General features: G+C 43.9%; 2 protein-coding genes across 2 annotated transcripts in view; one reads left to right on the forward strand and one right to left on the reverse strand.

Moving 5' to 3' along the window:
- LOC145502591 (low-density lipoprotein receptor-related protein 6-like) overlaps positions 1-12,531 on the reverse strand; it is a 222,467-nt gene that overhangs the window by 92,354 nt on the left and 117,582 nt on the right. The gene's annotated exons all lie outside the window — the stretch shown is intronic.
- Positions 11,126-12,531, forward strand: part of LOC145502589 (uncharacterized) — a 2,189-nt gene continuing 783 nt past the window's right edge. The window contains exons 1-2 of the mRNA XM_081481912.1: positions 11,126-11,684; positions 12,113-12,235. Coding sequence (XP_081338038.1) covers positions 11,651-11,684; positions 12,113-12,235 — 157 coding nt within the window. The 5' untranslated portion in view covers positions 11,126-11,650. The remainder of the gene's footprint in view (positions 11,685-12,112; positions 12,236-12,531) is intronic.

Raw genomic sequence — 12,531 nt, forward strand, 5'->3', positions numbered from 1 at the left:
GCTTGGTCTTTGATTTCCCCGTTGGTTTCGATCCAATCAAGAAGCTAAGCTTAGTGCGGTCACGTGTGTATGTGGCCATAGCAGCATGATAACCTTCAAGAGCAGGAGCTTTATCATGCCGCGTTTTCTCTTCTAACGTGGCCTTTCCGCTGTCGCCGGACAAATATTTAGCAAGATAGTTGCCACCGGTGAAAGCATCGGCATTAAGAAGTGCGCCTCCAATCATAATTACAATGTTGGCCATCGTCTTTCTTCTACGGTATAGCAATATGCTCACTTTTTTAACTGGTTGGGAGAATCTTTTGGTCTTCGAGGTACTGTTTCAGCGTGACGCTGCCTGCCATGACAGCTGCGAACTTTGCATAGCTCATGACGTTGCTGCTGCGGTCAAGGATGAAGTTCTCTTTCACTACCTTTTTCTCAATCCAGCCGATGCCGGCGGCCAAGCCGGTAAGAATGACAGCTTGTTGTCAGACATGTCTGTTCTACGAACAAAGTATAAGTGGCATTTTTTTTATTTTCAAACGAAAACTTTCGTCGGTGGTCTGGCTCTGAGGCAAATGCCCGACAAGCTTCGCATAAGTGCTTTTCTTCTTCTTCTTCTTCTTCTTCTTCTTCTTCTTCTTGTTCTGATCCAGAGTCGAGCTCTTGCCAAGTGACGTGCTTTTCTTCTTTTGAGCCAGAGGCTTGTTCTTGCCAAGTGAACAGTGCAGAAATGAGACGGCGGACCGTTTTGAAAACCTTTTCGTTGAAATTAATTCAAAGCAGCCCTATCCCAAAAATAGCAGCAGTGCTGATGAAAACTTGTTGGACGTCAACTTTGGGTCTCATTGTTGTTGTATATGAATGAGAGAAAAGTTTAATTAATCCATCAGACGGATGCCTCTTTTTGGTTGCGGTGCTGCATCCACAAGAGGCTGTATCGGTGATGGCGGGGGTGTCTGTGGCGGCCTCTTAGTGAAAACTCTTTTTATCTCTTCGCGTTTGTAGTAGTTCCCAAGCATTGAAACGAGAATGCTGACAACACTAAACCACTGAGTAGTGGTGAAAACATTTCTTGTGGTGTTCACGTCTTCGCCAACGGTCTTCTCAGGGCCTGCTGTTGAAGTTTCTTTTGCCTGGTTATTTGCAATAATGACACGTGCGAGCCTCAGCCAAGGCTTCTTTCTACGCTTCGCGAGCCTGTCTTGTTTCCTCAGCAATGACTTTGCCCGCAGCCACTCGCTTTGGGTTTTCGCCGGTTTAGTGGTTGGAATTTTTGAAGTCACCTGTTGACTCGAATAGTCTGCCGCAGGTTGTGTGTCCTCAAGTTGAGCTGCTGCAGTTTGCGCTTCCGACATTGCATATGTTTGTTAGTTAATAACAAATATTTAATTGGGAATTACTGGCAAATACTGACTAATTATTCAGCAGTTTCTGAGGATTGTTCAGGTTGCTCAGGTTTTTGCTGCTCAGCACTGAAATCGCGCTGGCCACAACGAGCATCCGCCCACATCTCAATGTAGCGTTACCAGACAAGGCAGACGAATCTTTGTTGATTATTTAATCGTTTTTGAGCTCTTGCTGAAGAGCATCAATGGCTTTGATACGCAAGAACATATTAACCGCCTTGGTTGCGAGCATCAGAACGCTGTCAATCAAGGTTTCAGTGTTTCAACAAATTCTTAACGTCAGCCATTGAGTATATATTGTAATTTTTTCAATTCAAGTTGATCGTGAAAGGGTAGCGAAGAGAGAGCACAAGGTGGAAATACTTGCGCTCTTTAAACCTGCTCTCAGCTGCTTGAGATCATCTTGGGCAAGCTCACCGGCGTATTCTTCAAAGATGGCCTTCGTGGTTTTGGCCGACGGCGTGTAAAACAACACGATCGCTGCCACATTCTCTCGGAAAGGCTTCGCGATGTTGGAGAGCTGCTGAGTCAGCACCCACGCGCTGATACCTGTGTGGCGAGCAGAAAAGTAGAGCTTGACAAGCTCACCAGTCCGCCCTTTCACGTCTTTTGAGGCTGTCTAGTCATCAATAACTATGAGGGTGTTGGTGCCTTCAAAAAAAATACTCACCGCTTTTAACCATAGTTCTACGTTATGCTACTCGCAGATGATAACAAAAAACCGCGGCTCTCTCTCAGCGAAGCGGTAGAGGGTCTTTTTATAGGAAAATGTCGGGCAGATGAGCACGAAATAATCAAACTTGCCGCAAAAGGGGCCGCAGAACTGGTTCACGAGGAACTGCGTCTTTCCTGAGTTGGTGCAGAAAACAGCAAAGTTGAGTTGTTGAGGCCAATATTTCATGGATGGCCCGCCCAACCAGTTTTTCATTTCGACTGAAGTTCTGTGTGTGTCTGATTTTTTGGAATATTTCCCTGAATTTTGTCACGAAAAAGGTGTCAGGAGACACAGATTTTTTTCGCCTCGTTGAATATTTTCTTAGGGCTTGGTGCTGCCTCTGTGAAATTTACGGCTGGAATTGGCAACGATGTTTCAGTTTGCCTCAGCGACAATTGATAAGAACGTCCGGCATGGGCGCCGCTTTTGTGATCATCGTTGCGGGCTTCACCCGATAGCCCGGCAGGCCAAGAGCGCCTTTCATTTCTTTTGTCCATTTTTTGCATCCTTTTTTGTAATATATCTGCGCGCCGCTGATTTGGTGGTTCTTGTAACCCACCACTTTCGCGACGAACTTTGTCTGATCGGCATTCGGGAGCCTCCCGGCAAACCAAGCCGGGGCATTCATGAACGCGGCGCTTGATTCCAACATGCCCTCTCTCGTTTGCAGCCATTTTTGGACGTCCATTTTGAATATTTTATATCTGCATAATATAAAAGAATGGTTGTTCTTACAACTGTCACGCAAACGAACGGGGAAACTGTCTACTTTGACAAGCAAATCCCAAAAGTACATTTCATGAAACTAACATCTTGCAGTTTATTCAACAGCTGGTATAATTTGAAAAACGAAGGTTCAGCGGCCTTAGGCGATGAAAAAAGAGATCCATCTGTATCTGTTAGTAAAATATCCCCACGTCATTACACTTTAAAGAAATAAGCAAAAGAAATAGACGGTCAGTTCGCAAAATATCAATACCACCAACTGGAAACCGAAACAAATCAACCTGTTGGCCAGCTAGTAATCCTTAATTCTGGGGCAAAACCTATTACCCTTGATCGTGATTTAGCCAATTTGCTTGGTACTGGGCGGAACTTACAACTTATTGTAACGATGGTATGATGTCATAGGCCCTTCAGGCTTGCGCAGTACAATGAGATATATCCCGGATGTAGTTGTTGTTGTATTACGGCTAGTAATGGCGGGCTTTTATGAATTTTATTAAAACCGTTGTGTTATCATCGTTTGGTCTCGTTTAGACTACGCTACATGGTGCCAGAAGTGAAACACACATAGTATTGCCGCTCGTGACCTGGCCGAAAGCCAACTTGGTGAGTTTTTTTGAAGTATTTTCTGTGAACTCTCCCGTCGATATTTCTGCACAAGTATTATGCCTACCACGAGTGAAGAAGGTGGTGGCGCTTCGGGTACACAACCCTCGCTGATAACTGTTCCTGTGAATATACCGCTTCCAGGAAGGATGGATTTAAGCGGTGGAAATCTTCCTGTCAAATGGCAACGATTCTGTCGAGCGTGGTCAAAATACGAAATCGCGGCTCAGCTTAAAGACCCCGAAAACCCGGGAAGAAATAAGGAACGACGGGCAGCCACGTTGCTTACGTGCATCGGTTCTGATGCATTAGACGTAATTAATGCTATGGAGTCTGAGAACGAAGACCAAAGAAAAGACCGAAGAAGTGATCTTAGAAAAGATGAAACAATACTGTCCGAGACCTATGAAAGGTGTGTGTTCAACCGTCGGGACCAAGAGTCAAATGAATCAGTTGATGCTAATGTCACCGCATTACGACATTAGCGACGATATGCAACTACGGGCCATTAACAGACTCACTTATTCGTGATAGAATGGGGGTGGGCATCAATGACAATTCTGCTTGTAAGAAGCTCCTGCAGACAAGAAAGCTAAATTTAGGACAATGTATAGACATCTGCAGATCTTCGCAGACATCAGCAAGGCAGCTAGCTAAAGGAGATGAATCAAGAGGATGTCCGTTTTGTGAAGGAAGGCAAAAGAAAAACAGCTGACAAAAAGAAGGCAAGGGTTCCAGAGAAGAACCAAAACGAGTCACAAGAACGCAAGTGCAAGTTTTGTTCCAGGCACCATCCTTTCACTAAGAAGAACTGCCCTGCATGGGGAACATCTTGCAAGAATTGTGGCAAGCCAAACCATTTTGCGGTGTGTTGCCAAGAATCTAAGAAGAAAGTGCTGTCTGCGGATTACACATCCGAAGATGAGGAGTATGAATATGTGGCTGAGATTGAAGTGAAATAGCAGGTTAATGCATTAGCCTCCAGTCGTAACCCTAACAAAGTTTTTGCCACTCTACTGGTCAATGGAAACCAGGAAAAGTTTCAGTTAGACAATGGATCAACAGTAAACATCATGACTGATGAGACAGTGTTAAAGCTCTGTGGCCAAAACGGCTTGAGTGAATTGGAAGAAACCTCCGTGACCCTGGTAATGTACAACCAGTCAGAGGTCAAACCCTTGGGCAAGAAGCGATTCAAAGTTGTCAACCCCAAGAACAATAAGAAATACAGCATTGAGTTTCATCTTGTTCGTGGTTATTGTAAATCCATTTTGGGCTTGAGGGCCAGCGAACACCTTCAGCTGCTAACAGTCAACAGCCAGAATATCCTTTCTGTTTAGTCAAGCGGCGTGGAGGAGAAAGGTCCCAAGGTGGAAGACTACATTTCGCAATACTCCGATGTGTTCACTGGAGCAGGCAAACTAGAAGGGCTACTCTACCTGGAGATAGACAAGAATGTCCAGCCAGTCCAGCTACCTACACGGAAAGTCCCCATTGCCCCAGAGAGCCTCTAAAACAAGAACTGGACAGATTGTCAAATATTGGAGTTATTCGGAAGGTCGATACACCTACGAACTGGATTTCAGCACTGTTGGTCACAACAAAGAAAAATGGCAAAGTTAGACTGTGTATTGACCCGAAACCATTGAATGAAGCTTTACACAGAAATCATTACGCCTTACCTACAATAGATGATGTGCTGCCTCTGTTATCAAAGGCCCGTGCGTTCACAGTATTGGATGCGAAAAATGGGTTCTGGCACATACAGCTGGACGAGTTAAGCAGCTTTGCTACTACCTTTGGGACACCCTGGGGACACTTTCGGTGGCTTTGCTTGCCGTTTGGTGTATCCCTAGCTCCAGAGGAGTTTCAGAGGAGGATTGATATTGCACTTGAAGGCCTACCAGGGCAGAAGGGCATTAAGCTCAACTCAGAGAAGATACAGTTCAGAGAAAAACAAGTCAGCTACATGGGCCACATCATATCGTCGGAGGGTCTCCGGGCTGATCCAAACAAGCTGAAAGCCATTAATGAAATGCCGCCTCCTACGGACATGAAAGGTGTCCAGAGAGTACTAGACATGATAAATTACGTGCAGAAGTTTGCTCCCAACCTAGCAGATTTGGCCAAACCACTGAGAGAGCTTGTCAAAAAGGACAATGAGTTTGTCTGGGACAAAGACGTTCATGGCCAGTGTCTAGAGCAAGTGAAGCAGGTTCTAACCCGGGCACCTGTGCTCAAGTTCTTCGACCCTCAAAAAAAGACCGTACTCCAGTGCGACGCCTCTATGAGTGGTCTTGACTTGAGGCGTGCTTGACGCAGGATGGAAACCCTGTTGCGTATGCCTCCAGGGCTCTGACGCCTACTGAGACTAACTGCGCTCAGATAGAAAGGGAACTATTAGCAATTGTCTTTGGAGTTGAGCGATTTGAGGGCTATGTCTATGGCAGAAAGACCTTTATTGACACTGATCACAAACCCCTGGAGTCTTTTATGAAGAAAAGTCTATTGAGTGCACCAAAGCGATTGCAGAGAATGCTGTTGCGTCTACAGAAATTTGATTTAGAGGTTTCCTACAGAAAGGGTACACAGATGCACATGGCTGATCCACTAAGCCGAGCTTACCTTCCCCTGGTTAAACAAGACACAGTTGACACCCAGGAAGTATGGAATGTTGCTGACACAAGATCACCAACAGAAGTTGAGACTAAGTATATAGACATGGCAGAGTCTGTGCCCATTCGGAAACTAACCTTGCAGGAAATCAAAAGTGCCACTGAAGTTGATGCAGAGCTCCAGGCATTAGCTCTTATTATCACACAAGGGTGGCCAGAGAGATGGGCTGACGTACCCTCCCAGTTGCAGGTCTATTTTCCCTTCAGAGAAGAGTTGTCAATACAGGATGGTGTTGTGTTCAAAGGTGAGCGCATTGTAGTACCATCTAGCCTCAGGCAATGCATGATGGATAAAGTACGTGCCAATCACCTGGGCATTCAGGGGTGCCTCAGGAGAGCAAAAGAAGCCTTCTACTGGCCAAGCATCTACAAGCAAATCACAGAATTCATCTCCAGGTGCAGTATTTGCAACAGCTACAAACCAGAGCAGCAGAAAGAACCTCTGAAATGTCACGAAATACCTACACAACCATGACAGAGCATCTCAGTGGACCTGTTCGAGCTCAATGGCACCCAGTACTTGACTACAATTGACCGCTATTCTAATTTCTTCGAGTTGGATATACTGACGTCCACGACAGCCAGAGCGGTTATTAACAAGCTGAAACCTCATCTGGCAAGATATGGTCTTCCAGACCGACTCACCACAGACAACGGCCCACAGTTCGACTGTGCTGAGTTTCAGAAGTTTGCAGCCGAGTACCAGTTTGAACACGTTAAAACGTCTCCACGGTATCCTTAATCCAACGGGAAGGCTGAGAATAGTGTCAAAATAGCAAAGAATATCTTGAAAAAAGCTGCTGATGCAAACCATGACCCACACTTGTCTCTACTGGACTTCCGGAATACACCATCGGAAGGAATAGACAGCACCCCTGCACGGCGTGTCTTCTCGCGTAGAACCCGTACCGTACAACCCATGGCTAGCCACCTGCTTCAGCCAAAAGTCATTCCCGATGTACACCTGAATTTGCAACAGAGGCAACACAAGCAAGCGCTCCCCTTCAACAGGGGTGCTAAAGAGCTGCAACCGTTAAAAGATGGCGATGTGGTGCGGGTCCGACCGTTACCAGGTCATTCAAAATGGTTTAAAGCGCAAGTGAGTTGTCAGGAAACTCAACGCTCCTATTAAGTCCGCACAGAGGATGGTAGACTGTACCGCCGAAACCGTTCACATCTTTACAAAGTTCCTGAGAAATTTCAAGCGATGCCAGACGGAGACATAGCGGAATCGAAGGTCACTGCTCAAACTCTACTCCCCACCAGGAAACCTGCTGAGGAGACACTCTAGGTGCCCCCTGAACCTTCAGCGTTGCAATAACCAGATGTTTCGCAGCCAGATTTACAGCCAGCTTCGCCAAGTGTTCCCGCCCCTGTCTCTACCAGAAGTGGCAGGATTGTTAGGAGACCTGCTTACCTCAGGCATTTCACCACCTAGGAATCCAGTGTAAAGGCTTTTCAAACAGTTCTGAACAGTGAACACTGTTGGATTTGCTTTGTTTAATCCTTGTCCTTCCGTTCATTGCCTACTTTACCGTCCCTTCATTACTTTGTTTTGTTTGTTCAAGAAGGGAGATGTATCCCGGATGTAGTTGTTGTTGTATTACGGCGAGTAATGGCGCGCTTTTATGAGCTTTATTAAAACCGTTGTGTTATCATCGTTTGGTCTCGTTTAGACTACGCTACACTTCTAACACACGTAAAGCGGATTACATGTCCAATGACATACTTCCTTCATTGTGATTTGATGGACAAAGATCAGAATTTGTTCAACGGCAAAAAGTCAGACGTCTTAGCTCGGTTTGATGTCAGAGTTCAACCCCTTGAAAAATTTAGCTATAATTCTTCTCCTCAGCAGGTGTTGGATGACTGTTCAACTGACGCCTTTGTAAATAGTATCGCTATTAGCGTCAGAGATGAAAACGGCGAACTCTTTGATTTGAATGGCTCCCTTTCTGGAAATTGAATTTGAATTAGAAATAAATTAAATTCCTTTTTATACAATGTCGTCTGCGAATGTCTTGCCGTCCGCTCCTCCTGAACCTTCACCGCAGCCCCTCTACCCCCAACTGCAGCCCGACTTCCAGCTGCAGAAAATCAATGAGATTTCAATCGCTCTGAACAACGAGGTCACCCACTATCGAGTGGTTGCGAAAAAATATAAACGCACGAAAAAGTTCGTTAACTGGAGCGCTGGCTGCTCTAGAGTGCTGTCAGCAGCTCTATCCAGCGTCAGCTTAGGATCAGCTTTGTCTGTGGTTGGCTTACCCGCCACAATTCCATTAGACGGCGTAGGGGGTTGTGCATTGCTCGCTACGGTCACTCTAGGTTATAATTTTTTTTTGATAGACTCAGTTGAGCATTTACCCAACTTATTGTTGTCATGTGTGTGTGTTTGTGTGTGTGCATGTTCGTAGCGTAACCTTTCACATTTATTGATGTAACTGATTACAATATGGTCAATAAAGGTTGTAAAAAAAAATCATGGTGTGAAATAACTACATACATTTTTATGTCTTTGTCTTATCAGAAGCATCGCGTTGCCCGAGGAAGTGGAGATGCTCAAAAAACGCTGTGTGCATGGTCGATCCTTTCTTTCCTAATAGAAAACGTTGCGATTGTATTCCAAGCTTGCCGAAGAGAAACGCGGTTGGAAGGTGTGTAGGTGAGTGATTTCCTTACAGTGGGAAACTGCAGTGATAAGGTATCTATTTGTTGGTCTTGATGGCTCGGAAATTGGCGCTTTTCGAAGCGATTCCTCTAGAGGAGTACAAGGCCTGTGACAACATTTGACGGGGCTGCAGTACAGCAACATTCCACACTGAATTTTTTTTTTTTTTTCTTTCCAATTGGATAAACAGTGGCGATGTTGGGTGAAAGATCACGCCCGAGCAAAGAACAATAAAGGTTTTGGTGGACTGTAACACCCAGGACGTTTGAGAAATACAGCCCGGTTGGAGTCCTGGCCGGGGTCAACGCGCTGTGTCCTTGCCCTAGCTCAGAGTTACTTTCACAATGCATCCGGCTCTCCATCTAAGTAACGAGTAGTTACAGTTGAAATTAATGCTGGAAGTTCTTCTTGGTTGGGGTATGGGGGGAAGTGAGGGAGTAGAAATACTCCTAGTCAATGAGGACGCTTAATACTTCAAAAACCAAGATAAGCTCCAACGTATATGGACCACTAGTTCCAGTGCAGAGTCCTCACTTAGTTTTCTCCACGTACCTTGGAATAATCGTTCAATATTCTTATTTGTTCTAGAATGCGTTAAGGATGCGGACTGCGTGAAGGACTATCTCTTATGCAAAGCAGAAAAGTGCACGTGCAAGGACACACTTGCAATGCAACGTAACGCACAATGCATGTGCAAGGACGGACTTGCAATGGGCCAAAACAAACCATGCGAACCTGGTAAGAACGTCACACAATGAACGCCATGAACAGAAACGTTATGATATCAATAGTAATGATACCACTGTTTTGTGGTAAATAAAACCTTCCAGTAGGCTCAAAACAAATTCCAGCAGTTAGACTTGATGGGTCATTAAAACCACTCTATCATCTGATGCTATAATCGTAATATCAAAAAACTGCTCAATCATTGGTGAACACCTTTTTATCATTTTCGTGACGCAACAGGTTACCACAGCAACAGTATGATCTGCTAAAAGCATCCTTAATCACAGCTTTAGGGGATTATAATTCAAAAACGGCACTGTGAGATTTTTTACGTCATCAAATTTTAATAAGCATGATAAGACGCAACTTTTGACAAAGTGTTAAAAAAAAAAACAGCACATAGCGTTCAGAGCCACCTTAAAGTTTTGAAGATTTAAGGTGGCTCTGAACCCTAAGTACAGCGGGTGGCATATCTCCAGCCAGGTCTGTCGCTGGCCTGTTGCTGACATGGGAAAGTACAGTATATGGTGGCAGATGGACCAAAGCAAGCTGGTCCGGGTATTTAAGCTCTCCAGCTTCAGACACGTTAACAATTCATTATGCACTCGCAAGTTACAAAACTTCACAAAGCCTGAAGATTCACAACTTTAAAAAAAAGTACGCTTTGATAATGAGGATGGAATTTGGCAGACGAAATTTTGTTCTGGGATGTTTTGCACAAATCTTGAACAGCGATAGGATTCTAGCTAAATAATTTCTCGTTCAGTTCACGCACTAAGTCAATAAACTCATGAAGTTCGCATTTGATTCTTGTAGGGCCTCTACATCCATGCCAAGCTGACAAAGATTGCGATTCTCGGGCGAAGTGTGACATAGGAAAGTGCTTTTGTCTCGGAAATAGCACCGGAAACGGGAAATACTGCAGAGGTAATTATTATGTATCATTCAAATCTAAGGCCCGGTCTACACTACACTGGAGGAATTTGAAAACGGAGGCTTCACTCTGAAAACGTTTGTTTTTCATGTACACTACGCCGAACGAGTTTTAAAACGCAACAATCACGGGTCATTTGGGTTTCTGTTTGAGCAAAACACGGACAGGGAAATCGCATGAAATCACTTATCGTGACACCATCGTTTTCGAAAAGCTCCTTTCTCAATTTTTTTTTTTTTTTTTTTTTTTTTGATGTCCACTGGAAAACAAAAAGCCGGCGTATTCAATTCCTCCGGTTGGAAGAGCGTTTTCGAAAAGCTCAGTTTTCGTGACGGATTGCCCAGTATGTTAGCAGGTTTACATAGTCAAATGTCTCACTCGCTTCACATAGCGTCAAATGGCCCATTCCCTCTACCCGCCTGCAGGGAACCATATTGGTAGTGGTATTCATCAAAACAAATATTCAGTCCAAACTGATGAATACAGCTACTATGATTCCCTTCAGGCGTCCCCCCACAAGACTGTTTAAGAAAAAAGAATCACCCACAAGAAACAAAGAAAATCCAAAGAATACTTTTTTCATGTGGTACTGTAGTCCATATGTGTCTTAGTTATCTTCTCACGCCTCCTTTTCTTTGTCTTTTCGTAGACTCACTGCCATGCCCCGCGGAACACCAGTGTGATGAGAATTTTAAATGCGTTGTTGATCCCCTGATGCCAGACAAACCACATTGCGTATGTCTCGACGGTTTTAGAAAGACTGCCGACGGAATGTGCGTTGGTAAGTTGCCTGACAGAAACAATACTCAATAATACTGTGTTTGTTCGTAAGATAAAAAGGAAGCAGCTGAAAGGTCAATTTATTGAGAAACTCATACTCATGCTCAATTTTGCATTGGGGCTAGGAGCGAACTTGTAATTCCTCTTGCAAATTACCAAAAATATTCTGACCAGGAATTCCGAGAAATTGTTGTTGCCTCAAGTCAAGACCTCTTATCTCATATTCAATGACTTTTTTTTATCTGATTTGAAGAAAAAAATTGATTTTGATTACCCTTGAGTCTCAGATTCTAACAAATCACTTTGTCGTTTTCTTCAGAAATAACTGAGTGTTTCAGACAAGAAGGTCAGGATTGCGCCATTGATCAAATTTGCAGCAAAGTCTCTAACGGTTCTTATGACTGCATTTGCCACAAAGGTTATGAAATGATCACTTCAGGAGGAAACAGCACATGCCAAGGTAACAATTTACAGTCAAGGTTAATAAATTAGCATGGGGAGAAGTAACTCAGCGTGAATATTTTTGACATTTTTCCAATGATTTAAGGACAGCTTAGCAAGATATATTCTCAAACTCAGTAATAACTCATCATGTTTCAACAAAGGAAATCATGACTGTGACAGTGTTTGGATATCTGATGTTAATTAGCATAGATTTTTATGATTTTATTTCTCCATTTTCTCCTTAGTTTTAGTTTCGATTAAGAAGATACATCAAACACTCGAGGCAGTGTTTCATCGGCTATCTAAACACCCAGAATTTCGTCAAAAATACTCCCCTGCGCGCCGCATTTTTAACTCTCTTCTAGGAGTTTCGAAATGTGGCCAAATACGGTCTTTTGTACTTGATTTAGTACTAAACACGATATTTGTTTTCTGTCGACACAGATGCTGATGAATGCAGCGATCCAGAAAAATGTCCAGCAAACTCTGTCTGTGTAAACTCCGAAGGTAGTTACGACTGTGAATGCAGTGAGGGGTACACGAGGAATGACAATGGCGTCTGCCAGGGTAAGTGAATGTGTTTCACTTTAATGATCCCCTTCACTATTCTAGCTGCTGCAGATGATTAAATAAAAGTTTAAAGAAACACTTACCGACAGTTTGCTGCAAGGAAAAGCATTTGGAAAATTAAACACAAGTTAATTTGGTCCTATTGTCTAGAGGATAAAGAAAAGAAATCGAGTCATCAAAATGCTACTTCAGACGACGTGATCATGTGTTTCTTCCCCGCCGAAAAAAACGAAATCGCCACAAAATCAAATTTTACTTCAAAACAGTGAAGAAACAGGCTCTCCACGAATATG

The sequence above is a fragment of the Orbicella franksi genome, chromosome 11 (assembly GCF_964199315.1).
Source record: "Orbicella franksi chromosome 11, jaOrbFran1.1, whole genome shotgun sequence".
Lineage (NCBI taxonomy): Eukaryota > Metazoa > Cnidaria > Anthozoa > Scleractinia > Merulinidae > Orbicella > Orbicella franksi.